This window comes from Felis catus, chromosome A1, assembly GCF_018350175.1.
Source record: "Felis catus isolate Fca126 chromosome A1, F.catus_Fca126_mat1.0, whole genome shotgun sequence".
Lineage (NCBI taxonomy): Eukaryota > Metazoa > Chordata > Mammalia > Carnivora > Felidae > Felis > Felis catus.
Genome location: NC_058368.1, coordinates 111222971 through 111250287, shown reverse-complemented (window position 1 = coordinate 111250287; position 27317 = coordinate 111222971). Strand labels below are relative to the sequence as shown.

Genomic DNA, 27317 nt, shown 5'->3' with positions numbered 1-27317 from the left:
TGCACTGACAGTGTGGAGTCTGCTTGGGATTCTCTCTCCCTCTCTCTCTGTCCCTTCCACCGTGTGCGCAATAGCTTTCTCTCTCTCAAAAAATAAGAAAGGAAGGAAGCAAGCAAGCAAGCAAGCTAGCTTACCATGTATTCTGAAGGAGCCATAAACTCAATAGTAGCATTCTGAACTTCAGGTCTTCTGTGAGGTTCTCCATAGACTCTGGTCAAAGGGTTGTACATGAATTCTTCAGGAACTATGTAAGTTAACAACATACAATGATACAACTGAAAGGATTAAGGTCAATTTATCTTGTATTTAGCTGTTTTCTTATTTTGAAGATTTATAAATAAGCCAATATGGACTAAAAATTAAAGGATAAATACACTTTGTTTTTGAGTTCTATTCAAGTTTCCCCCATACTTAATAGTACTAAGTATGATTTTACAGCTACTATCACTGTGATTTTTCTTTTCCTACCTTCTAATTTACACTTTGTCTCAATTCTCACTAAAGCTGCTTTCCTAAAACAGCTTAAAAGAATGATAAAAATTCAATGAATACTAATTATCTTACATGTGAGACAAAATCTTGTGTTAAATTTCATAACCATATGCGAGTATTAACACTGACATGAAATGTACAGCCTCTGGCTGCCCCATAGCTTTCAGCTGCCCCTTGAAAACTATGGCACAAATACCTGAGAGGCTAAAGCTAAATGAAGGCTAACAGTTCAGTCACTTCCATTAATTAATGAGGCCTTTATGGAACATCAGTTGCCTATACACTAGAGCTCAAAGAATATTTTCTAAATTATCATTCCATTAACTGTTTAGAAACTCAAATTCCTACATATGTTAAAGGATAAGCCATAGTTCATGAAATGGTCTGAGCTGCATACTAAAGTAACTTCTACCTTTATTATAATTTTATTTCACATAATGAAGCCCATATACATAAGATTTTAAAGACATACTATGGGGCGCCTGGGTGGCGCAGTCGGTTAAGCGTCCGACTTCAGCCAGGTCACGATCTCGCGGTCCGGGAGTTCGAGCCCCACGTCAGGCTCTGTGCTGACCGCTCAGAGCCTGGAGCCTGTTTCCGATTCTGTGTCTCCCTCTCTCTCTGCCCCTCCCCCGTTCATGCTCTGTCTCTCTCTGTCCCAAAAATAAATAAACGTTGAAAAAAAAAAAAATTTAAAAAAAAAAAAAAGACATACTAAACACTATAAATACATTTTCTAAATTATTAGAGAATAAAAATAACGTTCTTACACTATCCTCCCTTTACTCTTAAATAATATAAACAATAAAAATGGTTTTAAAAAATCTCCTAAATTCTCCATTTGCCAATACTTAATGAAATTTCCTTCCAGAGACCTAATTTTCTTTTTTTTACTTTTAATTTTTTTTTTTTTTTTTTTTTTTTTTGAGTAAGCTCTGTGCCCAACATGGGGCTTGTACTCACGACCCTGAGATCAAGAGTCACATGCTCTACTGACTGAGCCAGCCAGGTACACCAGAGACCTAATTTTCAATGTGGATAGCAGTATACCCTTTTTCTTCTCTAATCCTAATAAAATGTTACTGGTTAGATGAAATTCCTTAAATATAAACTGTTAACAGCTTCTGAAAGAGATCTCCTCTTCCTCAATTACTGAAAAAACTACATTCAACTAACCTTCTAGCACTGCCCACCTCCCTCCTTATTGCAGTGAATGAAGCTAAGGGCAGCTATTCTGTGGACTTATTTCTTTCACCCTAGAGAAAAGGCATGGGACAGTTTCTAAATAAAAATATTTCTTAAATTATAGGCTTAAATAATACCATGAAATATGCCATTTATTATATACCCAATATAATAAATGTAAAAAAAAAGTATCAGAATATTATCACACTTTTTGTTCAAAAAGTATACAATTTTTTATATATAAGTATAAATGCACAGAAAAAAGTTAATGGAAGTTATCTCTGAGTAGAAGGATTACAGGTAAGTAAGAAAGGGTTTGGGGTTGTGTTTTTGTTTTTTTTTTAACTTTACATTTGTCTTATTGGCTTTCCCTACAATGCAAGGAGAAATTTGAAAAAGTTTCAAAAAAAAAAAAAAAAAAAAAAAAAAACCAGAACATACCATCATTGACTCGGTAACATAAGTTACACTTCCATCTCCTTTGATCAAGAAAGCTGACAAAAGGGTTGATGTATGTCCTGCATGAGCGGCATCTCACAATTGTACTGGAGGTAACCACAGGCAATTGCTAGAAAAACAAAACAAATTTTTTAAAGGGAGTGATCATTACGTCTAAAGGCCAAACATTAATCCATACCTTCCAGGTAACTTCTGGAATACTATAATTTTGGAGAAAAAAACAAAGGTAAAAAGAAGTGTTCAAACTGCCACACAAAAAAATTATGTAGATGAAATGTACTAATTTTAAAAACTACTGGTTTGTTCCAGCAGCATTCTCATTAAATTCTGCCTTTAACAAGTACTTATTTTGGGGTGTCTGGATGGCTCAGTCAGTTAAGCATCCAACTCCAGCTCAGGTCATAATGTCGCAGCTGGTGAGTTTAAGCCCCACGTCAGGCTCTGTGCTGACAGCTCAGAGCCTGAAGTCTGGAGCCTGCATCAGATTCTGTGTCTCCCGTTCTCCCTCTGCCCCTCCCCTGCTTGCTCTGTCTCTCTCTCTCTCAAAAATATATAAACATTAAAAAAATTTTTAAGTATTTATTTTCTCATTAGGTATTTATATTATAAATCAAACATAGTAAATATCCAGTGTATTTTTCACATGGATGGTAAAGTAAGGATCAACATTCTAAGATCAATGAAATGACCAAGGAAATTATTAGGATTTCTTCATATTACATTAAGAGGCTTACCAAGTTCTCATAAAATTACTGTGACAAAGTAAGGTAAGAGTAAATTATATTTAAAAACTCAAACTCTCCAATTACGCTCCTATTTAAAGTTTATCCTACATATTAAAAGTTCTAAAGCCTGAATATAAGTTCGTTTTGGGAAAGTTACTTCACTTATGTATTAATCCTCTGAAACACGTCAAGGTCCATATGTCAAGGTCTCAGAGCCTTAGGATAAAAGTGGACATCTTCTCTGTTTTTCCCTTTTAGCAGAGGGAACAGCTTCCTCAAGGAACAAATTTACTCCCAGAATGGCACAACTGGAAGACTGGGTAAAGTATTTTAAATGGGCAAATAATTTACAACTTTTTAAAATAGCATGGTTGATTTATTTATTTTCTTTTAGTACTTCTATTCAGTTCCTCTTGAATTTTTTTAAAATTCAACTTATTTTACCTCATTTTCAAGTGTTTGGTAATAAAAGTGCTGGTTGAATTACAAATAAAAGAACCTCTCAGTGGTCAAATTCCTAAAGATAGCTCAAATAAATTCTACAAGTGATTCTCGCATTACTGTAGAAAATTCCTCACCATCAAGTTAATTTCCCATAAAACATTTACTTTCACTAGTGAAACATACCACTAGGTCTTTGAAAGGATGAAGCAGCAGTCCCAAAGGAAGTTTGGCTTTATTCAATAAGGCCTGAGTCTGAGGAATGCTAGTCAGCGTGCATCGAAATAACCTGTATCAAAGTAAAAATCATGTGTCAGTTGTTGTTATGATTATTTTTGGATAAAAAAAAAAACTCCAAAAGGTACATTTAACACTGGATCAAATTACAAAGAACACTTCAATAGGTCCTCTCAAATGTTGTCCCATTTAAATATTTAAGTCCTATTCAGAAAGAGAGGGTAGAAAATTACAACTATTATATAACTAAAATAAAGTCTCTTTTTGGCTTGGCTTGTGCATAAGACAGTTCAGACTAACAGATGACTTATTTTCCTTTATATAAATCTATATTACACTGGAATTACAAGGTGATGACCCAAATATGCAAATGCAAACTTAAATTTATTACTGAAAAGACTTGTTTTGTTGAACGTTCTAAAAAGACTATTTAAAAATAACAAAATTTGGGGCGCCTGGGTGGCTCAGTCGGTTAAGCCTCTGACTTCAGCTCAGGTCATGATCTCGCGGTTCATGAGTTCGAGCCCCGCATTGGGCTCTGTGCTCATAGCTCAGAGCCTGGAGCCTGCTTCGGATTCTGTGTCTCCCTCTCTCTCTGCCCCTCCCCCACTTGTGCTCTGTCTCTCTGTCTCTCAAACATGAATAAATGTAAAAAAAGAAAAAAAAAATTCGTGAGGTGCCTGGGTGGCTCAGTCGATTACACGTCTAACTTCCGCTCAGGTCGTGATCTCACAGTCTGTGGATTTGAGCCCAGAACCAGGCTCTGTGCTGACAACTCAGGGCCTGGAGCCTGCTTTGGATTCTGTGTCTCCCTCTCTCTCTGCCCCTCCCGTGTGTGTGCACGCATGCACTCTCTTACTCTCTCTCAAAAATACATTAAAAAAAATTTTTTAATATGACAAAATACGGCAGCTCTTTCTGTCCATGGGTCCTGGACCCAGGCTTTAATAAAAACACCTTAAATAAAAAAATAATAGATATAACAAAATTCAATTTATCAGAAAGTTGTTACCATATACATTTAAACTAATGATCCATTTGAAGGGAGAAAAGAGTATCATAATTCTGTTTGCTATACAAAAACAATTTAAGATGAGAGCAAATGAAGGATTATGTAGAATCAAATCCCCATACTTTGGACTTGTTCACCACAATGATAATGAGTATCAGAGTCCCAGTAGAGCAGATAAGAGCAGTAATCAGCTTGTAAGTTACAACTCTATTTCTTGAGTTAGAACATTTCAGATATCAATTAAAGTAAGCAATTTCCTAAGGTTTTTTCTGTATGCAAAACTATTTTCAAAAATTAACATTTATACAATGTTTATAATACATGAAACTCCAAAAAAATCTTAAACTTCTAGAATAAATGTCATATTTAATAAGAAATGCTATCTGAAGCCTTACTCTGGGTTACAATTGAGTTTCTGGATATCTTCATGCAAATTTGGAACAGGAGGCTGCAAAGGTGTTGATGGAAGCATGTTTCTTTCTTGAAGAAGATTGATAACTCTTAGCCCTTCTGGATGGAGACTTAATCCACTCATGCTTGTAGTTAAATGATTAGCACCTAAGGGAGTCTAAAGATAATATAATTTCAAAGTAAACAGCCTTTATAATGTCTTCAGGTGAAAACAGAAGTGTATAAGGACTTGGTTACTTAATTTCACTCTAAATAACAAAACTATAATCTAGATTTCCTGGTCAATATTTTGGTTCTGGAAATATATAATATAACATGAGTCTTATGAAATATCCATTATTCCAATTGGTTAAAAAATTCATTACACCTTCCTAAAACTTTTTTATGTCTACACAATTTAAATCAAAAGATGGAAAAATAGTAAAAAACAAAAACAAAAGCAAAAACAAAACACCAAAAAGTTTACCTGATTAAAGCCCTGTGGCCCACTTGGGTAATTCAAGGAAGAAGGTGGCATTGCAGTTGTACTAGGTGGTGCTGTGTTCTGATAACCAGGTGGTAAGGAGGGATATGAATACCCAACACTTCGGTTCATTGTGGGATTCTTATTAGTATGCTGTGGTGTTGCTAGAAACAAGGTAACTTTTAAGTTCTGTTTTATATTCCAGAATACTTTAAATACACACATCCACCCAATGAATTATAACTCTAAAATCCACTGGGTAATTTAATACTTTCATCCATCAATTTTGCAAAGTAAGACAAATAAACATTGCTAACAAACACTGCTAACAAAGCAACTGCAATGATTAAAATCAAGTTAATGTAGACTATATAAGCTTGGTATGATTAATTTACTTCCATATCATTTCCAAAACTTTATATTCAGACTAAAATTCTAATTCAAAGCAATTTCAATGAAAAGATATTAAATGTTAAACTGGTTAAATACATTTGAGTAGATCTAATTGATACAAATACTCTATAGCTGTAACATAATAATAAAGCCCATGATCCCAATTCTGAAAGGAAAAAAAAACTAACAAAAAATCTAAAGGTATGGAGACCAAAAATGCTAACATGAGGTACTGTTGTGTGACATGATTATCAAATTTTCTCCACTGTTTCCTATAATGAACACATACTAAAAAGAAAAAAAAAAAAAAAAAAAAAAAGCAAAACAAAGGAAAACAAAAACAACTTTCATAGCATCTCACCTGAAAAGCCACCGCCTTCAATTTCATCATAACTATTGTGAACCACCATAGATCCATTATTGGTATTTGGTGTAATACCTAAAAAAGGAAGTTTATTAATAATATTCAAACTAGAACAATCATTACAATTTCTGAAAAATTTGAGCTGGTATCTGAAATTTAAGGTAACTTTCCAAACACTTTAATCCACAGCCCAGGAAAAATGTCAAATGTTGAAATAAAAATTTCATATAATGCAAGTTTTTAAATATACAGAACACATCTAAGTTTCAAATACTTTTATGAACTTCTAAAATGAATGGTCCTTTGTGCACGTTATAAAATTATATACTATCTGAGATTTCAGAAGTCAAGAGCAGCATTAAAAACCTCTAAAGAGCAGTACACACTGAAAAAAAAAATCACCCAAATCAATACTATTTAAAGAAAATTTAAATTATGAGGATAAAAAACCTTTTTTTTCAAAGTATGGAACAAAGTGGAATCTAGAATTAATTTCAAGGTGACATAAATTAAAGAATGAATGCTTTAGTCTAGAGAACAATCACTAAAATAAAATAAAAATCTGGTTTGTCCCTCCCCGCCCCCCAGTTTAAAGACTTAAAAGATAAATGCCAGGGACATCTGCTTATGAAGAATTAAAATCTATTTCTAGGTGCCTCTGCTATTTATGAACTCTAACTCAGATATAGAAGAAGCTAAAATTAATGAATAGTATCAACCTCTAGCTTCTAAGTACAAAGGTGCTAACTTTAATAATCATTTTAACACCAGATAGGTAAGTTTAATAGTTTCAATAAAATTAGTTAACTTCTTTCCAGTTCTGAAGGCCACCATGAGTTTAGCCATGAGTTGATACTGAAAACCTTGGGAAAAGTGTTTGTAAAAATAAACAAAAACATTAGGCATATTTTTAGTTGCTTAAAATTTTAAATATTTATTGTAGCTCAATTTTAAAAGTTATAATGAGGCAAACAGTGGGACATTATCATTTTGTTACTCATTGTTAACACCATTCTTTTCAAAATATTCACAGATCAGTCTTTTCCCTACCTATAGTAATAAAAAAGGAAATGCTACAAGAAAAAACAAAAATGATAACATTAATTGTATTCAGTAGTCGGGTATAGTCAACAATTATTCCCCTCTTCTTGTTTTCCCATTTCCACATGTTGCTATTAATGGTTAGGTTATTGCTAAAATCAATTTTCTTACTTGCCAAAATATATTGTTTAAACTAATAACTGAAAACAATGCTTTAAAACACTTTATTATTTATATAAAACTTCAAAACGCTTGCATATTTTACTTTTTATTTAGGTTCATAAATATTTGTTAATACTTAATAGCAGAAATCAAAATACTGCTTCCATGGAAAAGAGCCAATATATTAAAAGAATCATTCTAACACCATGCCCAGAAAAGTGAAAGTTCTCTTCTCGCCTTCCTCTTCCAAAAGGCACCTAACTTTTTAGCCATGATTATTAAAATCTGCATGGCAACAAAAAAGTTAACAGCAGTGGTTCTCAAATGCTAGGCAACAGCCCAGCACAGGGTAGTAGAATTCTAAGGAGCCCTTTTTAAAACCCTAAATTCCTGAAGGCCGTCCCTAACCAAAACAACTAGATTTTCTGGAAAAAATATTATCTGAATGCACAGAATTCAAAAAAACATTCACCCTTCCAACCTAAGTCAAAACTTTAGGACTTGACTTGGCTTGCCTTGCTTACCTTCTTGGTTGACAGCTGAATTAAATGAGGGCTGGGGTACACCTCTATGTGATGATTTCTGAGGAGTGAGCACCCTCAATGGAGGTGGTCCTCCAGTTGGAGGGGGCCCAAGAGGAGCTCCTGGTTGAAAAGTGGTAGGCAGAGGTGGATTCACTAAGGGGGGTGCAGAACCTATAGAAATATTGTTTTTTCACAAGTCACTTACGTACTTAAGAAAAAGGGCAAAACAGCCTTTTACCAAATTTGAGTAACTTCTAAATTTACATTTTAATTAAAATCAGTACCAAATTACCAGAAATAGGTTACCTGCTCAGGCTTATGAATTCTTCATTTATATGCATGCTTTACACATTTCCAAGTCTCTTTCACATGCTTCTTAATTTATCAATTATTAAAGTAGTATAAATATAAAATAAGCATCAAATCACTTCAATGCCCTGTTTAACTTTTTATAACCTGGTCATAGAGCTTCAACAAGGTCTTGTCAAACATTCTGATACAAATTAACATGAATAAAATTTTATTAATAACCTATTAATATAGGCCAGTCAGTTAATTCAATTAGGTTGACAGCTTTCTAAAACTATAAACTATTGTGGTTATTCTAAATTCTGCAAGTTTTATTTCATTTTGCTTCATTTTAATTGGCCCATAACCTTTCAGAATGGGATTATAAATTTGTACCTTGTTCAATGTTTAGCTAATAATAATAAAAAGTAGTTTGCTTTTGGGGCACCTGGGTGGCTCAGTCAGTTGAGCGTCTGACTGACTCTTGATTCTGGCTAAGGTAATGATCTCACAGTTCAATCGGATCGAGTCCCACACTGACAGCATGGAGACTGCTTAGGATTCTCTCTTTCCTTCTCTCTAACTCTTCTCTGCTCTTTCTCTCCCTCTCTCTCTCAAAATAAATATATATTTTTAAAAAAGTAGTTTAGTTTCAATGATGGTTGAAATATACTGTATTAAGAACATTCCCTAGGCTTAAAAATCAGGAAACGATACAAAGTTTATGTATATGCTTTATAAAACACTAATATCCAAGAGGTTTAAAAGTACTCATCAAACTAGGGCCACCTGGGTGCCTCAGTCGGTTAAGTGTCCAGCTTCAGCTCAGGTCATGATCTCATAGTTTGTGAGTTCCAGCCCCATGTCAGGCTCTGTGCTGACAGCTCAGAGCCTGAAGCCTGCTTCGGATCCTGTGTCTCCCTCTCACTCTGTCCCTCACCCATCCAGGTTCTGTCTCTCTCTGTCTCAAAAATAAATAAAAACATTAAAAAAAAGAAAAAAGTACTCATCAAACAAAACTAAGAATAACATGGTATTTGTTCTTGTATCTCCTTGTATCTCCCTGCCTTGATTTTACCAGTTTTCTATCAGGACAGTAAGTTTTGATAAGTGTAAAAACACTGTCAGTTACTTTTGGGGAAACTCTTCTCCATGATATCAAAAGTTCCATGGGGCACCTGGGTGGCTCAGTTGGTTAAGCATCCAACTTCGGCTCAGGTCATGATCTCGGGGTCCGTGAGTTCGAGCCCTGGGTCAGGCTCTGTTGTTGACAGCTCAGAGCCTGGAGCCTGTTTCCGATTCTGTGTCTCCCTCTCTCTCTGACCCTCCCCTGTTCATGTTCTGTCTCTCTCTGTCTCAAAAATAAATAAACGTTAAAAAAAAATTTGTTTTTAAAGTTCCAAAACTCATACCACCTGTTCATTCAAGTCAAGAACATTGTTCCCACCTGCTCATTTACCAGAGGAAGAACAAAGTCTACAAAGAAGATGAAACATGGCTGGTAAGAATATGATTTAATTTTTTCATTCTAGGACTTTTTTTAATCCTCTGAATTTGTAAGTGAAATAGGTAATACATTTTTGCTAATATTCTACCTGTATTTTGTAAAACCTTGTATTTTTTAACGAGAATAAAGATACCCAGATATGAAAATTTTCTTTGTATTCTTTTTTTTTTTTTAATTATTTTGAACATGTATTCATTTTTGGGAAACAGAGACAGAGAGAGAGCACAAGCAGGGAAGGGGCAGAGAGAGAGAGAGAGAAAGACACAGAATCTGAGGCAGGCTCCAGGCTCTCAGCTGTCAGCACAGAGCCCAATGAGGGGCTTGAACCCACAAATGTGAGATCATGACCTGAGCCAAAGTCGGACACTTAACTGATTGAGCCACCCAGGCGCCCCCAGACATGAAAATTTTCAATGGTTCTTCAATATTGTTCAAATCTTCAGAGCCAAATGAAAAATGATCGTATTATTGAACCTTGTAGCCCCAACAAGATGAATCAGTGCCCTGCTGACAAGGGAAGACAAAGATTACTGCCATATAACTCTCTTATCAAAGCAACACTGACACATATCCAAGGCAATACAGACAAGTCAAAGGAACAAAAGGACAAGGTACACTACCAACTCAGCATGAGCAAGAATGTATGATATATCCGACCACAAAGAGGTAACAAACTAATGTTTAACAAAATACTAGTAAGCGTAGAGATTTTTCATAACTTTAAGGAAAAAAAATTGAAACCACAATATGCTACATTTCATAAAACAGATATTTTGTCAAGCTGAATAATTTTTTAAAGATTTTAAGTAATCTCTAAACCCAATATGGGGCTCAAACTCAGAAACCTGAGATAAGAGTTGCATACTCCACTGATTGAGCCAGCCAGGCGCCCTTCAAACTGAATAATTATTTTTTTCTTTTAAAGTTTATTTATTTATTTTGACCATGGGAAGGGGAGAGGGAGACAGAACCCCAAGCAGGCCCACACTGTGAGCACAAAGCCTAATGTGGTGCTTGAATCCACAAACCATGCGAACATGATCTGACCCGAAACCAAGGGTCAGACGCTCAAATGACTGAGCTATCCAGGTGCCTGACAAACTGAATAATTCTTATTTGTAACACTAATAGCTAGAGTTTTAAAACCTGCCCTTTGAGATCCCTAAAGTTAATGTAAGGATGTTAAAACATAGCCTATTAGAAAAAAAAAAGTCAGAGAAATTTAATATGTGGACTAGAAACAATATAACCTAGACAGAGTTTTGAGATCAGATAATCAGGCACCTATTGCCAATGATGTGTTGAAAAAACAAAGGTAAAAAATGAGGAAGTTTTTAGAAATATCTTAAAAAGAAAAGAGTAGTAATACATTTAAGGTTAATATTCTTAGTTTATATATCCTTCTTTCATTTTATATATATATTTATTTAATTCTATGTTTATTTATTTATTATTACTGATTTTTTTAAGTTTATTTATTTTTGAGAGACAGAGAGAGACAGAGCATGAGCATGGGAGGAGGAGAGCGAGAGGGAGACAAAGAATCTCAGCACAGAGTCCAACACGGGGCTCGAACTCACGAGCCGTGAGATCATGACCTGAGCTAAAGCCAGATTATTAACCAAACTGAGCCACCCTGGCACCCCATAAAGTTTATTTATTATTTTGTAAGAAAGAGAGCACATGGGAACAGGGAACATGGGCAGAGAGAACATGGAAGGGACAGAGAGAGAGAGAATTTCAAGCAGGCTCCAAGTTATCAGTGCAGAGCCCCATGCGGGGTTCGAATTCATGAACTGTAAGATCATGACCTGAGCCAAAATCAGAAGTCAGACATTTAACTGACTGAGCCACTCAGACACCCCATTTTCCTTCTCTTATATGGGAACCTTCATGGGGCGCCTGGGTGGCGCAGTCGGTTGGGCGTCCGACTTCAGCCAGGTCACGATCTCGCGGTCCATGAGTTCGAGCCCCGCGTCAGGCTCTGGGCTGATGGCTCAGAGCCTGGAGCCTGTTTCAGATTCTGTGTCTCCCTCTCTCTCTGCCCTTCCCCCGTTCATGCTCGTCTCTCTCTGTCCCAAAAATAAATAAACGTTGAAAAAAAAAAAATTATATGGGAACCTTCATAAGTTTTGACACTTGCTTATGTCTCCTTTACCACATCTGTGGTGTAGCCCTCTACCTGAGGACTTCTGTTACAGACAAAAAAATTTCAGATTATTGATGATGTCCTTTTTAATGAAAAGCTACATGTACTCTTAAATAGTTATCTTTTTTTTTTAATTTTTAAAAATGTATTTATTAATTTTGAGAGCAAGAGTGCAAGTGGGGAAGGGGCAAAGAGAGGAGAGAGAACCCCAAGTCGGCTCCACACAGTCAGTACAGAGCCTGACAGGGGGCTGAAACTCCTGATCTGCAAGATCATGACCAGAGCCGAAGTCAGAAGGTTAACCGACTGAGCCACCCAGGTGCCCCTTTAATAGGTTTTAAATTATATCTCTTCCCAAACTATTTTCTTGTGGCTTTGGGCAAAGTATGCAAGCCTCACATTTCTTATCTGTAAAAGAGACTGTGTGAAGATTAAATAAGATACCACATATAAAAGTTTGGTAAAGTGCTGGAAAATAATATTCAATAAATGTTTTTAGAATTATCAATAATAAGGTGAAAATTCATTAATTTCAAGTGACTGACCCTCACTTATGGTGCCAAATGAGTAAGAATAAAAGCAACCAGAAAGATTGAGTTTTAACAGCAGATCAGATTTTTACAAAGAAACTAATTTCCTAGAAGCAGCTTTAACCTTGATAGGCCAAAATGCAAAATGAGTTCATTGGGGCTGATGACTGACGAGAGGCTAAGAAAAATATTTCCAGGAGCCTGATGAAATGTATGTAGTATACAGACCCAGAAATACATATACAAGGTAATTACTGATATCCCTATCAAAAATCCAGCTGTCTTTTTTGCAAAAATTGACAAGCTAATACTAAAACTCTCATGGAAATGCCAAGGGACACAGAACAGCCAACACAGTCTTAAAAAAAAAAAAAAAAAAAAGTTAGAGGAGTTATACCTGCCAAATTCAAGGCTTACTATAAAACTACAGTAATCAAATTGATACTGGTATAAAGATAGACATAGATCAACAGAATAGAAATCAGAGTCTAGAAATAAATCTTTACATTTATGATCAATTGATTTTCAATAAGGGGGCCAACAACATTCATTGGAAGAAACAACATTCCTTCCATCAAATAGACCTGGGTTAAATGCAAACCCAGAGGCACAAGAATGAAGTTGAATCCCTACCTAACACCATACACAAAAATTAACTCTCAAATCAATCAAAGACCTAAATATAAGGACTAAAACTATAAAACTTTCACAAGAAAACATAGATATAAATCTCTGCCCACTGTTTTCTAAAACTGCAGTTCTGCTCAATAACACTCCTCACTAGAAAAGCTACTGTCTGTTCTCACCTACCCCTACAGGATACTATAGTTTCTGGGGACCAAAACTATCTAAGCTACAACAAAAAGATAATCCAAGCTTCTTCAGATCAAGACCAAAGACAGATCAGAGGGACTGAGCTTCCTACACTACAAGATGGAACCCAGTTAATAAAAGTAATGGCAATGGAGTGCCTGGGTGGCTCAGTCAGTTAAGTGTCCGACTTTGGCTCAGGTTATGATCTCACGGCTCGTGAGTTTCAAGTCCCACATTGGGCTCTGTGCTGACAGATCAGAGCCTGGAGCCTGCTTCAAGCTCTGGGTCTCCCTCCCTCTCTCTCTCTGCCCCTTCCCTGCTCACACACTCTCTATCTCTCTCTCTCTCTCTCTCTCTCTCTCTCTCTCTCTCAAAAATAAATAAAAACATTAAAAAAAAAAGTAATGGCAAGTCCTTAAGGAAGTGGTTCTGTATGCATATCTGATTCCCTGAAATATCATGGCTGAAAGAAACACAGAGCATAGTTTCAAAGGAAGGAAGCAAATCCATGATTTTAAGTTAACTCAAAGTTTAGAAAAGTAATTTCTTTAAAGATTAACAATGATTTAAAAAACCAATAGTTCTCCATATGGTTTCAGGGCTTGAAATGTTAATTAGAACATCTAAACAAGCAAAACTTTCTTCATTTCTACATATGAAGCACTCCTATTAAGAACTTTACCTGATTTTATGAAGCTGTTTTGAAGTGAAGGATCCCCAGAAGAAACATATTGATGAGTTGTCAAATTTGTATTCCCAGACAGAGATTGGGATGATGCACGAGGACAATGGTCTGTCTGGGATCCTGTGGATGGATAGTTATATTGCCAATTTGAAGGTGGTTGTACACTGGCTCCAGGAAGAAAGCTACCAGAAGGCATTGATGTAGCAGCTGCGTTCTGAGAAGTAGGTAGTGGCATTCGGGGAACAGAACCACCGTGGAGTGAAGTTGTCACTGGATTAGAAGCCACAAGTGGTCTATAAAGAGTCTGCCCAGGTCCCTGATAATTACTTAAGGGAGAAACAGTCTGAGAACCACCATAGTTAGACTGTCCAGAGACGGGATTCAGAGTCTTTGCTGGTATTAGATGAGGGTAGGATCCTGGAAGCTGAGAATTATATCCTTGGCTCACTGATACTTGTGAAGACATCAGTGTATTTTGGACAGGACCTTCCAATAAGAAGAGAAAAAAATTAGTCTTGCAAACAAAGCAATAAAAATACTTCTAAAAATACAGTGCAACATGTGGTACTCATACAATTCAACAATAAAAAGACATATAACTCAATTAAAAATGAGCAAAGGATTTAGACATTCAAATATATTTCTAAAGAGATATACAAATGGCCAGTAAGTACATGCAAAAAACACTCAACATTATTAGTCACTAGCGAAATAGAAATCAAAACCACAACAGGATGGCACTGACACCAAGTAAGATGACTAAAATGAAAAGACAGTAAACATTTTAGTGTTAACAAGAATGCAGAGAAACTGGAAGCCTCATACATTGCTAGTGGAAGTGTAAAATGGTGCAACTACAGCAGAAAACATTTTGGCAGTTCCTCAAAGTATTAAACAGTTAATGTATAATCCAGCAATTCCACTCCTACCCTGCATAAAAACTCATACACAAATGTTCATAACACCATTATTCACAATTGCCAAAAAGTGGAAACAACCCAAATGTTCAGCAACTGATGAACAGATAAACAAAAGGGGTGTATCTATACAATGGAATATTATTTGATCATAAAAGGAATGAAATATTGATGACATTTTTTAACACAGATAAACCTTGAAAACATTAGCTAAGTGAAAGATGCTGGTCACAAAAGGGCATACGTACAATGTATGATTCATTTACATGAAATGTCCGGAATAGGAGAATTCACAGACACAGAGACAGATTTGCAGTTCCCCTGGCTGGGTGGAGGAGGGAATGGGGAATAACTGCTAATGGGAACAAAGTTTCTTTTGAGAATTATAAAATATATTATAAAACGGATAGTACTGATGGAAGCAAAACTCTGTGAATACACTAAAAACCATTGAACTGTACACTTTAAAGCTGTTATATTAAAAAAAAAATCCTGAGAATTATTTCTCCTACCCAGGAATAAACTGTTATTTCTATCCCTAAAATTAGACAATAAAAGGAAATAAGAAAGTTGGCTGCCATGCTGCTTTTCTGCCTGAGCTGTGGGAATGGGATGATCATGGAGGAGGGACAGCGCTGCTAGCACTTTGCCTGCAACACCTGCTGCTACATGTGCAACATCACTCACAAGGTAACAAATCCGAAGTTACTGAGTTCGAGTCCCTCATCGGGCTCTGTGCTGATAGCACGGAGCCTGTTTGGGTTTCTCCCTTTCTCTCTCTCTCTGCCCCTCCTTTGCTCACCTGCTCTCTCTCTCAAAATAAAGAAATAAACTTAAAAAAATTTTTAAGTTTAAAAAAGAATATTAAGAGAAAAAGGAAGTTATTAAAAAAAGGTAAGATACCTTCTTATAAACCTTTTTATTATGAAAATTTTCAAACATACACAAAAATGTAAGACCCTTTATGCAGATTCCTACACATACAAAATAAAATGACTAGAATCACATTTGATGTATGTATTAGTTTTAGATAGCTTGATATTGTTATGATAGAAAGTTTTTCCATTTACAAACATGGTATATCTCTACATTTATTCAAACATGTATCTTCCAACTATATTTCATGCTTTTTTCATTAAGATATTGTAACTTATTTAAACTAAACCTAGTTAGGGGCACCTGGGTGGTTCAGTTGGTTAAGCATTGGACTCTTGATTTCAGCTCAGTCATGATCTCACTGTCATGAGATCGAGACCTGCATCACCTCCACACTGAGCATGGAGCCTGCTTAAGATTCTCTCTTTCTCCCTCTGTCCCTCCTCCATGTGCACACGCACGCACTCTATCTCCACTCCCAAAAAAAGAGGAAAAAAAAAGAAACTAAATTTAGCTAATTTGCTACTAAATATTTTTTACCTCGTAAATAGTTATGATAGAATATTTAATTTTATTTCTTATTAGTTAAAATGCTATTGATTTTTCAAAGTACCATAAACACCCAATTATAAGGTGAGATTTTTCCTTAAAACTTATTTCTCAAAACAGAAGTCATCTTATATGAGTCTCTACAAAGGTTCTCATTGTACAAAAATGTTTTATACTAGTGGATTAATACTATTTATCAAACTGTGAGTAGCAACATATTAAATGACTTATAAAATCAATGAGTTACAAACTATCCTTTTTGTCATCAAACAGAAGACATTAGTTAAGAATGGCAGGGGCGCCTGGGTGGCGCAGTCGGTTAAGCGTCCGACTTCAGCCAGGTCGCGATCTCGCGGTCCGTGGGTTCGAGCCCCGCGTCAGGCTCTGGGCTGATGGCTCAGAGCCTGGAGCCTGTTTCCGATTCTGTGTCTCCCTCTCTCTCTGCCCCTCCCCCGTTCATGCTCTGTCTCTCTCTGTCCCAAAAATAAATAAAAGTTGAAAAAAAAAAAAAAAAGAATGGCAAATATAGGGGCGCCTGGGTGGCTTAGTCAGTTGAGCATCTGACTCTTGGTTTCGGCTCGGGTCATGATCTCACAGTTTCACGAGTTCAGACCCCATATCAAGCTCTGTGCTGGCAGCTGGGAGCCTGCTGGAATTCTCCCTTTCCCTTTCCCTCTCTCTCTGTCTCTCCCCCACTCATGCTGTCTCTGTCTCCCTCAAAATAAATAAATAAACTTAAAAAAAAAAGAATGGCAAACATCACAGTACATTACATGTAATTAAAGACAAATATTGTGGTTTCATTTATATATATATATATATATATATATATATATATATATATATATGGTCACTACTTAAAATGTATTTTTTTATTGTAGATCACAGTTAAAGTCTGAAAAGCACTTGACCAACTGATACTTTTGCAGCAACGCTTATCCCTCTATAATTTATTCCCTGCACATCGTATCACCTTTTTAAAACATGGATCGTATCAACTTCCCTGCTCAAAACTTCCAAAGTCCTTATCTTAGCTTGTTGGACCCTCTATCCCTGGCTTCCTTTCTGGTCTCATCTCCTATTTCCTTTTTTAAAAAATACTGGACATTGATTTTATTTTAATAAAACACTGCCAGGATAATACATATGTTCTTTCTGATCTGGAAGTAAAGTATCCTGTATCCCTTTGATTCTGTTTGTTTCTTACTTGCTCTCTAAGCAAATTTTAACATAAAGTTCAATTTTTCTGTAAGGTTAGGTTTAACGTAAAGTATGTCAACTCAGACAAGAAAGGCTTGAGCCACAGACAAGTGGCTTGAGCCACAGATTCACTACATCCATATTTGTTATGTTAATCAAGTATGATTCTTCTCTCATTAAGGCCCTTCCACTCCCAAATTTATTTTACTATTAGTTAATAATATTTGTTTATCTATATAGGCCAAGGAGTCTTTTTATCTGATATCTCTAACTCAGGAGAGGTGGCTATGCATGTTGTTCTTAACAACTTGGAGCAGATTAGCGGTTGCAAACATATGCCTTTACAATTCTACCTTGTAACAGTTTACCATACAATACAAAATGGCTTAATGAATAATTTTCAGTAAAGACTGAAAGTTCCTCTTTAAATATGCATTTACAATGAAAATCCTCATCTTTGAGTCTAATAAATGCATATGGTAAAGTCACTCCGTCAGCTGACTTCAATTAACACATTTAATAGCCAAAGACCATTAGTCTCAAAATAATAAATATTTTAAATAAATAAACAAACAAATAAACTGTACATATGCAGAGCACCCGGCTGGCTCAGTCAGTAGAGCATGTGACTCTTGATCTCAGGATCGTGAGTTTGTGTTCCACACTGGGCACAGAGATTACTTTAAAAATAAATAAATAAACTGTGCATATGTGTTTTATATAAAGTGTAAGTGTGTTTCACAATAAGCATTTTAAAATCAAAAAGTGCATTAAAGGGGTGCCTGGGTGACTCGGTTGGTTGAGCATCCAACACTTGATTTTGGCTCGGCTCATGATCCAAGGGTCATGTGATCAAGCCCCTCATTGAGCTCCGTGCTGAGCAGGGAGCATGCTTGAGATTCTCTCTCTCTCTCTCTCTCTCTCTCTCTGCTCCTCTCACCCACTCATGCTCTCTTTCTAAAATAAACAAAAAAAGCCTTTAAAAAAAGTGCATTAAAGATTTTAAATAAAATGATTTCATAAGTATAGAAGGAAAAAATGAATGTTTCTAATACATAGTATTTAAATTTTTTCCTTACATATATCTTTTTTTAATGTTTATTTATGAGAGTGCGCATGCACATGTGTGCAAGAGTGGGGGAGGGGCAGAGAGAGAGGGAGATAGAGGATCAGAGTCCCAATATGGGGCTTGAATCCATGAACCATGAAATCATGACCTGAGCCAAAGTCAGATGCTGAACACACTGAGCCACCCAGGTGCCCCTCCTTACATATACAGTAAAACCATAATTCATTCCAGAAACATGCTTGTAATCCAAAGCACTTGTATATCAAAGCAAATTTCCTCATAAGAAATCATGGAAACTCACATGAATCGTTCCACAACCCAAAAATATTCACATAAAAATGATTACAATACTGTAATATGATACAAAATAATAAATTCAAAATATAAAGAAAAATAAACAAATTAACCTGCACTTACCTTTGAAAACCTTCGTGGCTGGTGTGAGGGAGACAAGAGAGAGGAGGAGGGTTATTGTGTAGGATGACTTTCACTATCACTAATGGAATCACTGCTGTCTACTGGTAATTCAATGTAATCTTTTTCATTTCGTGCAACTTTAACAAGGAACCTATCCAATGACATTTGCTTTTGCCTCCTTTTGAAAATTTTATGGAAATGTGACATTGCATCAATGATCATCCACTCCCACAGCAAGAGAGATAGAGAGGGGGAACCATTGGCTCAGTTGTGATCATGTGACATTTGGTGTCTTGTACCACTAGTATTGCAAGACATCACTCGTTTATCAAGTTACAATTTATCAGAAATGTTTGCTCATCTTGTGGAACGCTCGCTCACAGAACAAGTTACTTGCAATCCAAGGTTTTACTGTATATTTTTTAAATACAAAGTTTAAAGATGCATATGTTAATAAAATAAAACACCAAATACCACAAATAGTCATTTGTTTATTTCATACATACCCCTAGAATTTCATACTTCAAAGTGAGTTGAAGAAAAATGAAGAGGGGAAAATTTTCTCATTGGGAAAATGGAGAATTGCCTTTTCGGAGGATCACTTTATATTTAAGCATATATATGACATTTCATACCATAGGATACCAATTAGATTAAGTTTTATTATCAAAATATCATCTTAACTTCTTTGAACACAAAACTAAATCTGTCACCCTGCACAGTATGGCACCATTCTGACTCAAATATGTGATTTGGTTCCCTTTTACTTAACTGCTAAATTACAAGGTAGGGGATTTAGGAGATCAGAAAATCCAAAACCATCCCAATCATAGTCATCTTTCCAAATAAGAAAACAAAACAAAAGAAACAAAAACACTGGGACCAGAAGGAACAGTTAAACCAATCCATTTAGTCCTGGCTCTTATCAGGGGCACTGTCTCCAATAAGAACATTTCTGGTTAATTTCTGGACCTTTCTATTTACATTTAGGGTTTTTGTTTTGTTTTTTTACTGATCTCTATCTTAAGACCCCAAAGAAAGCAACAGATTTATAAATGTGCATATGCCATGGTAATCCAATGGAAAAGTACTTAAAGTATTCAAATGGTGACCTTTTAGGCCTGGAATCATTTTAAGATAAGACAAAAAAAAATTGGCCATAGGGGAAAGGCCACTGTTCAATGGTACCACCAATGAGAAGTCACCAATGGGAAAGCTAAATATATTCATGAAAAGCAGCTAAATATGTTACTTATCTGATTATTTACACAGGTTTTAAAAGGTTTCATTTTCCTGAATTTTATCCCCTCAACGTTTATAGAACCCATTTATATAGCCATCTTGAATGCTTCTTGAACAACACATGAGGTAAGGGAAGAGTGAAAAGTATAAATAAGCAACTTATCTCTGGCTGATCTCTGAAACATCAAAACAGAGAAATATGTTGTGGGATATTAACTAGTTTGATTTCTAAGAATACTATGCTTATATATACATGATTTATCAAACACTAATAAATGAATTACAGAATGTACATATTCCATTTTAAAAATATTTACTTACTTACGTATTTAATTATTTACTTACTTACTTACTTATGTAATCTCTACACCCAACGTGGGGCTGGAACTCATGATCCTGAGATCAAGAGTCACATGTTCTCCAGACTGAGCCAGCCCCTCCTTTTTAACTATTTATTTTAGGGGGCACCTGAGTGGCTCAGTTCAGCTGAATGTCTGACTCTTGATTTCAGCTCTGTTCATGATCCCAGGGTCCTGGGATCAAGTCCCACATTGGGCTCCGCACTGAGCATAGAGCCTGCTTAGGATTCTCTCTCTCTCTGCCTGCCTCTCCCCCACCTCAAATAATTAAATAAATAAAAGTTATTTATTTTAGAACGTGCATATTCCAAAGGACTCTCAAGATTCTGGTACCCTGAAAAACTTCGGGCTAAGAGCAGCAAAGTAACCTGTCCCAAATCACACCAAAAGTCCACACAGTTCACTGAAGCCCTAGTCATTTTCTATATAGTCTAACTCCAGTGTAGTGCATATTCAATCTCTAAGATATAAAAAACTATCTAAAAAAATGTTATAACTCCTATACAATCAACTTCCTGATAGTACAAGGTCACTCTATATGAAATGTATATGGAAAGAGGCATTATAAAGTAGTAATTAAGAGCACAAACTGGGAAAAAATGTCCAAGAGTAAATTCTGGCCTTGACTTTTACTAAGTGTCCTTGAGCAAGATATTTATTTAACCTTTCTAGACTTACTTTCCTCATCTATAAAACAGGAAGAGTAAAAGCAGCTAAATTATAGCATTCATGTGTATAGTAGGAAGAAAAATGACCCCCCAAATATGTTTATATCATAATCCCTAGGATGTGTAAATAGGTTACATGCCAAAAAACAATTTAAGATAGGAGACAGAATTAAGGTTGCTAAGCAGCAGCTGGGTGGCTCAGCTGGTGAAGCATCAGACTCTGGGTTTTACCTCAGGTCATCACGATCTCATGGTTCATGAGTTTGAACCCGGCATCTGGCTCTATGCTGACAGTGTGGAGACTGCTTGGGGTTCTCTCTCTCTCTCTCTCTCTCTCTCTCTCTCTCTCTCTCTCTCTCTCTCCCCCTCCCTCCCTCCCTCCCTCTCTGTCCCCCGCCCTGCTCATGTGCTTCCCGTATCTCTCTCAAAATAAATAAATAAACTTTAAAGAAAAGAAAAGAATTAAGGCTGCTAATCAAGTGACCTTGAGATAGGAAGATTATTTTAGACTATTTGGGTGGCCCCAATGTAATCACAAGGGTGAAAGAGGAAGGCAGGAGTCAGGGTCACTATATGGAGAAAGACTTGACAGGGCATCAGTGGCTTTAAAGATGGTAGGGGGCATGAGTCAAGGATCAAGGACAACCTCCAGAAGTTGGAAAAGACAAAACATTTTCTGATAAGGAATGCAGCCCTGATGTACTACTTCAGGTTTGTGACCTTCACAACTATGACAATTTTGTGTTGTTTTAAGCCACCAAATTTGTGGTAATGTTACAGCAACAATAAAATTTAATACGATGTAAGAATGAGATTTCTATGAAACATTTATGATGTTTCTCATACAATTAGTATAAAATAAATGCTGGCTCTTTTCATTTAAGAAACATGTATTTGTGTCCTTAATGCTGCAGCACTCACCTTAAGTCTGTTACCAATAAACCAAATAGTTTCATCTAAACTAATCTTGTTTTTCTAGTCTTTCATTTAAAGACTGATGCTATACTTAGGCTAATTACTCATTTTATGTCAAATGGTTAACAATATTCTATTAATTCTCTCATTGAAAAGACATATTTTACCAAATATCTTTGGAGGAAACAAAGGTAAGGTCCACTCCAACCCTGCCCTCAAGTAGCTCACCATCCACATTGGAAGACAAAGAACCAGGCAAGGGCAACAGAAAATGATGTGATAGTGGCAACTTCAGGACACTATGAGAGCACAAGGAAGCAGCACTTGGACTAAAATGAAGGCAGAAAGGTAACAAAGATGGTTTCCTGAGGAAGACAAGTTTCAGCTAAGATCTTTTTTTTTTTTAATTTTTTTTTTTAACATTTATTTATTATTGAGAGACAGAGAGAGAGCATGAGCATGGGAGGAGCACAGAGGAGACACAGAATACAAAGCAGGCTCCAGACTCTGAGCTGTCAGCACAGAGCCCGATGCAGGGCTTGAACTCACAAACTGCGAGATCATGACCTGAGTCTTAGTCGGACGCTTAACCAACTGAGCCACCCGGGCGCCCCTCAGCTAAGATCTTAAGAGATCATCGAAGTTAGTTCCAGGAAAAGGAGTGCCAAGAGTGTTTCCAGAGGGACTCCTGGGTGGCTCAGTAGGTTAAGTATCCAACTTTGACTCAGGTCATGATCTCATGGTTCATGAGTTTGAGCTCTATGTCAGGCTCTGCGCTGACACTGCAGAGCCTGCTAAGGATTCTTTCTCTCTCCCTCTCCCTGCCCCTCTCGTGCACTCCTCCCCGCCCCCCGCCTTCTCAATAATTAATCAACTAAGTAAATAAATAAATAAAATAATTTTTAGAAAATAGTGTTTCCAGAAAAGGGAGCAACATGTGTAACAGCCTGTGGTCATGAAAGGGCATTGTGAAAGAAGTTCAGTCTGCCAGAACAAAAGTCAAGTGACTGAGTCAAATGTCTAAAGTGAAACAGGAGTTTAAACTACACCCTCAAAGAGTTTGGATTTGAGCCTAAAGGCAATGGGAAGCTTTGGAAAGGCTACCAGTGGGACAGTATAAATTTGCACATAAAAGAACCTCTTGGAGATTAGAGGAGAAATAAGAGATTGAAAGGAGTCTACAGCTGTAGTCCAGGCAAGAAATGATTGACTAAACAGCAGCAGTGGGAATACAGAGATGTTTGACTCAATAAAAACATTTGTAAAAAGTTAATTCATAAGCACATTGTGGGTCATGCGAATAGAAACAGACATCTCACAGCCTAGTCTTATCACAAGATTTCATGGCCCACTTCATATTTTTATTTACTGTTTTATCATCGGCTAATGTTGAAAGGCCTTTAAGGCAAGTAAAAGCCATGCATCATCAAAATGCACAAAATAAAGGGGGCCTGGGTGGCTCAGTTAGAAGAGCATGTGACTTTTGATCTTGGGGTCGTGAGTTCAAGCCCCGCTCTGGGCCTAGAGCTTACTTAAAAGGATTTAAGCCAGTTAAGCATCTGACTTCGACTCAGGTCATGATCTCACGGGTTAGTGAGTTCAAGTCCCGCATCGAGTGAGCTCCTGCCCACTTAAGGTGAGCCCCACTTCTCTCTCTGCCTCTCATGAGATTCTCTCTCCATCCATGCTCACTTGTGCCCTCTCCTCAATTAAAAAAAAAAAGGATTTTAATATTTTAATTCTGAAGTCATTAATAAACTAAGTAACCCATCAAAATAATAGATTAGGGATTATAAATGGGTCCAGAACACCCCACTGTGGCATACAAGTTATTTTGAGCAGAGGGCATGAGTTACTGAAATCTTTTTTTTAATGTTTTTAAAATTTTTTTTTAATATTTGTTTTAGTTTTCAGAGAAAGAGCACAAGTGGGGGAGGGGCACAGAGAGAAGGAGACACAGAATCCAAAGCAGACTCCAGGCTCTATACTGTCAGCACAAAACCTGACACAGGGCTTAAACCCACAAACTCCGAAATCATGACCTGAAGTCAGATGCTCAACCGAGTCACCCAGGTGCCCCAATGTTTGCTTATTTTTGAGAAAGACAGAATATGAATGAGGAAGGGGCAGAGAGAGAGGGAGACAGAGATTCTGAACTGGGCTCTGTGCTGACAGCAGAGAGCCGGACTCAAGACTGGAACCTGCGGCGAGATCATGACCTGAGCCAAAGCTGGATGTTGAACCGAGTGAGCCACCCAGGCGCCCCTTCCTGAAATCTCTTATTCACCTAAATGTAGAGTCTCCCAAAAGAACTCCAAAGAATTCAATTATCATAAATCTCCAATCCAGGAAAAACCAGAAATGATGGACTCTTATCACGTGATGAGAAGTCTCCACACCACACCTAAACATACATTGTCACAGAACTACCAAATTTCCCATGTATTCTACTAAGGTCCCATTTATCTTTCCTAAAATCATTTGTTTTCCCATAAGCACCCTTCTCTCTCTCCCCTTCCCCTATTAAGATGATACATAAGTCCTGGGGCGCCTGGGTGGCGCAGTCGGTTAAGCGTCCGACTTCAGCCAGGTCATGATCTCGCGGTCCGTGAGTTCGAGCCCCGCGTCAGGCTCTGGGCTGATGGCTCAGAGCCTGGAGCCTGTTTCCGACTCTGTGTCTCCCTCTCTCTCTGCCCCTCCCCCATTCATGCTCTGTCTCTCTCTGTCCCCAAAATAAATAAACATTGAAGATGATACATAAGTCCTAAAGTCTATTTATTTGCCTCCTTGAGTCACATTTTTGTAAACTCTCATGATACATATGAAAATTATGTCTCTTCTCTTGTTGATCTGTCTCTTGCCACTTTAATTCACAGGCCCCCAAACACCAAAACTAACAGGGTAGAAAGAAAATTCTTCCTCACTGACAAGTGAAAATAAGTCTCATCTTTAAAAAGAAAAAACAGGGGTGCCTGGGTGGCTCAGTCAGTTAAGCATCTGACTTCAGCTCAGGTCATGATCTCATGGTTTGTGGGTTAGAACCGTGCATGGGGCTCTGGGCTCACAGCTCAAAGCCTGGACCTTGCTTCGGATTGTGTCTCCCTCTCTCTCTGCCCCTTCCCCACTCGTGCTCTCTCTCTCTCAAAAATAAATAAACCTTAAAAACATTAAAAAACAAAAAGTAAATGAAAGAAAAGAAAAAGAAAAACAGTGACTATGATAATCATGCAAATGATGTTCCAACATGTTCAAAATAAAAACAATCCAATCAATTTTGGCTTCAGTCAAACATAACCCATCACATTACTTAATGTTTTGACTTTGAACTGTACTGCTTTTGTAGATGTTTTTATTTTAATTTGTTTAGGTTTTACATTGCACTCCAGCTATTAACATATGAAATTTATGGCTAGTTTTGTGTTTGCATATACATTTTATAAAAAATAATTTAACATTGGGGTTGCAAAGAAATATTTAATACCTGTACATTACTTAAGTTTTAAAAAACTGAAGAAATAGAACTGATAGGATTTGACGTGGAACTGAATATGTGAACTGATGTGAACTGAAAAGGGGAAGCAATCAAGGTTAACTTTCCAGATTCTAACCTGAACAACTCAGTGGATGATAGTGCCATTCACTGGATAGAAGGAGAAGAAAAGAATTGGAGAAGGCAGAGAATAGCAAAAGGAAGAGGGGCTGGAAAATTAAACATACTTGCTGAGAATGCAAGCTGATGCAGCCACTCTGGAAAACAATATGGAGGTTCCTCAAAAAATTAAAAATAGAACTACCCTATGACCCAGCAATTGCACTACTAGGTATTTATCCAAGGGATACAGGTGTGCTGTTTAGAAGGGACACATGCACCCCAATGTTTATAGCAGCACTATCAACAATAGCCAAAGTATGGAAAGAACCCCAAATGTCCACTGGTGGCTGAACGGATAAAGAAGATGTGGTATATCTATACAATGGGGTATTACTCAGCAATAAAAAGGAATGAAATCTTGCCATTTGCGACTACGTGAATGGAACTGGAGGGTATTATGCTAAGTGAAATTAGTCAGAGAAAGACAAATGTCATATGACTTCACTCATATGAGCACTTTCAAAGACAAAACAAGTGAACACAAGGAAAGGGAAACAAAAATAATATAAAAACAGGGAGGGGGACAAAGCATAAGAGACTCTTAAATATGGAGAACAAACAGAGGGTTACTGGAGGGGGTTGGGATGGGGGATGGGCTAAATGGGTAAGGGACATAATCCATGAAATCCATGAAATCATTGTTGCACTATATGCTAACTAATTTGGATATAAATTTTTAAAAAATAAAATTAAAAAAAAATAATAATAAATAAATAAAAACATACTTTCAGTTGGTACCAAGAAATCCAAGTACAGAGGTACAACAGAAAGACAGCTATTTGCAGCCAAAGAGATGGGTTTCAGCCTATGATATAACTTTGGTAATCACTGGCATACGCATAACATTTGATACCACGGGAATTAATGATATCCAGACAGTATATATAGAGTAGGGAAAGAAGAAACCCCGCCACAGAAATTATGTGAAATAATATTTGTTATTTTCTTGAAGACTTTAAGTTCATTTATTTACTTTTTTAGCATAATCTCTACAGTGAATGTAGGGCTCAAACTCAAAACTCTGAGATCAAAAGTCACATGCTGTACTGAGTCACCCAGCCACCCTTATTGTTATATATTTTTAAAAAGCAAGAAAGAAAAAGAAGAGAACCAGGTCAGAACCCTGAGGAACACCAACATTTAAGAAAGAGAAGAGGGGCACCTGAGTGGTTCAGGTGGTTAGGCATCTGACTCCTGATTTTAGCTCAGATCATGCTCTCATGGTTCTTGAGATGAGCCCCTCAACAACTCGCTGACAGCACGGAGCCTACTTTGCATTCTCTCTCCTCTCTCTCTGCCCCTCCCCACTCACACGTGTGCTTTCTCTCTCTCAAAATATGTAAACTTAAAAAATTAAAAAAAAAAAAAAAAAAAGAGAGACCGAAGGAAAAGGCAATCAAAAAAGGTGGAAATACTGAGAATATTACTGTTAAAAAAGTAGCAAACAAACCAGAAGGGTCTGAAATGAAAACAAGTAGTGGTAAAGGTTATCAGTTGCTGCTTGAAAAATACAATGAGAATTGAAAAGACATTTTTTGTACTTAGTAACCAAAAAGTCCTTTGGGGCCTTGT

At 36.7% G+C, this 27317-nt stretch overlaps 1 protein-coding gene across 4 annotated transcripts in view; it reads right to left on the bottom strand.

Moving 5' to 3' along the window:
* The window catches only part of SEC24A (SEC24 homolog A, COPII coat complex component), a 72325-nt gene that overhangs the window by 36897 nt on the left and 8111 nt on the right, over nucleotides 1-27317 (bottom strand). The window contains exons 2-10 of one of the 4 annotated variants that reach the window (XM_019832106.3): nucleotides 18910-18927; nucleotides 13879-14367; nucleotides 7910-8080; nucleotides 6180-6257; nucleotides 5429-5589; nucleotides 4947-5119; nucleotides 3489-3591; nucleotides 2119-2245; nucleotides 135-244 (exon numbers count right to left, since the gene is read on the bottom strand). In XM_019832106.3, coding sequence (XP_019687665.1) covers nucleotides 135-244; nucleotides 2119-2245; nucleotides 3489-3591; nucleotides 4947-5119; nucleotides 5429-5589; nucleotides 6180-6257; nucleotides 7910-8080; nucleotides 13879-14367; nucleotides 18910-18927 — 1430 coding nt within the window. The remainder of the gene's footprint in view (nucleotides 1-134; nucleotides 245-2118; nucleotides 2246-3488; nucleotides 3592-4946; nucleotides 5120-5428; nucleotides 5590-6179; nucleotides 6258-7909; nucleotides 8081-13878; nucleotides 14368-18909; nucleotides 18928-27317) is intronic. The other 3 variants (XM_045059047.1, XM_011282147.4, XM_019832120.3) reach the window with 3 other exon arrangements.